Source organism: Aplysia californica, unplaced genomic scaffold, assembly GCF_000002075.1.
Source record: "Aplysia californica isolate F4 #8 unplaced genomic scaffold, AplCal3.0 scaffold00885, whole genome shotgun sequence".
Lineage (NCBI taxonomy): Eukaryota > Metazoa > Mollusca > Gastropoda > Aplysiida > Aplysiidae > Aplysia > Aplysia californica.
The window spans coordinates 264,727-266,244 of record NW_004798155.1 but is presented as its reverse complement, the minus strand read 5'-3'; the positions used below and the strand labels follow the sequence as shown (position 1 = coordinate 266,244).

Genomic DNA, 1,518 nt, shown 5'->3' with positions numbered 1-1,518 from the left:
TCCCTTCTTCTCTCTCTCTCTCTCTCTCTCTCTCTCTCTCTCTCTCTCTCTCTCTCATGAACTCACTAGGATGTATATGATCCTCATCCCCTCCGCCTGCAGAGACTTGAAGTAACCGTCCAGATCTGGGTAACTGGCGTTGTCAACAGTGAAGATTTTCCGGGTATCCATGTGGTCAATGTCTACGTACTGGACATCCTGTAAGGTGGGGTGGGGGTGGGAGGGTGTTGGTTATAATATGTGTTCAGGAGAGGGGTAGGGGGTGTGTTGTTATTGGGGTTAGTGTATGTGTCTTTGTTTTAGTTTTAGTAAGAGTTTTATGGTACTTGCAACACAAATAGGTCATATTAAAAGTACCGAAGGTCAGAGGTGTTGCTACGAGAGAGTAACATCTGAAAAAAAGAAGGAGAAAAGGAGTGTATGACAATGTGTGCATGATTTGGGGGATAGAGGTTTGGTTGAAGGTTAGAGTACGGATGCAGGAGATGGATGGTGAGATTGGTGGATACGTAATGGTGGGGGAGACGGGCAAAGGCAGAGAAAATAGAAATCCCTCTCTCCCCCCCTCTATCTCTCTCTCTCTCTCTCTCTCTCTCTCTCTCTCTCTCTTCCTTACATGAGGAATGTCGTAAGCCTTGGTTGTCTCCACGGCCTCTCTCAGGTTCTCAATGTTGTTGTAGCCATACCGACATTGCTGGAAGCCCAGAGACCAATATGGCGGCATCATGGGACGGCCAATCAACTGTAACCAGCGACACAAATAAAGAAAGGGAAAAAAGAAAGTTTATATTTCATTGAATAGAGTATTGACAGTCATGAAGTATCCTCGAAGCGCTCTAACTAAAATTGAAAGACTGCCAGACAATTAGATAATGCATGCTTTTAATGATGAAACACTGCAAATGTACATGTACGGTAATGACAACTATCATGTTCGTCATAATTTGAGTGTATGTATGTGCGTGCGTGCGTGCATGCGTGAGTGTGTGTGTGTGTGTGTGTGTGTGTGTGTGTGTGTGTGTGTATGTTCGTATATGGGCGTGTGTGTGTGTGTGAGTACACTCACCGCTGTATACTGCTGCACCACTAGCTCCGGACTGGGTCCCAGGAAGATGTAAAAGTCGAGGATTCCTCCGATTGTTCGGAACGTCAGGCTGGGCGTGGGGGCGAAACTGTACTCTGGGAGAGAGTCACGTGATCGGAACTGTTGTTTTTGTTGTTATTGTTGTTATTGTTGTTGTTTTTGTTGTTGTTGTTGTCATAGACAAATGATCACACAGACACATTAAAACATAAATTAACGCATACAAACACGCACACACATCAACATGACTATCTACGCACGCACACGTTAACACACATACAAAGTACACACATGCACAAGGAAACACACATTAACACACAAATTTACACACACATTGAAACATACACTCACACACACACACACACACACACGCGCGCGCGCGCGCGCGCGCGCACACACGCACACATACACGCAACATACGCATCTCACACACA

At 45.4% G+C, this 1,518-nt stretch overlaps 1 protein-coding gene across 1 annotated transcript in view; it reads right to left on the bottom strand.

Annotated features, from left to right (window-relative positions):
* LOC101859444 (maltase-glucoamylase, intestinal) overlaps window positions 1-1,518 on the bottom strand; it is a gene marked incomplete in the record, with an annotated part of 33,707 nt that overhangs the window by 13,299 nt on the left and 18,890 nt on the right. Inside the window, 3 exon segments of the mRNA XM_013089164.2 lie at window positions 67-198; window positions 617-742; window positions 1,067-1,179. Of these exon segments, the coding sequence (XP_012944618.1) occupies window positions 67-198; window positions 617-742; window positions 1,067-1,179 (371 nt within the window).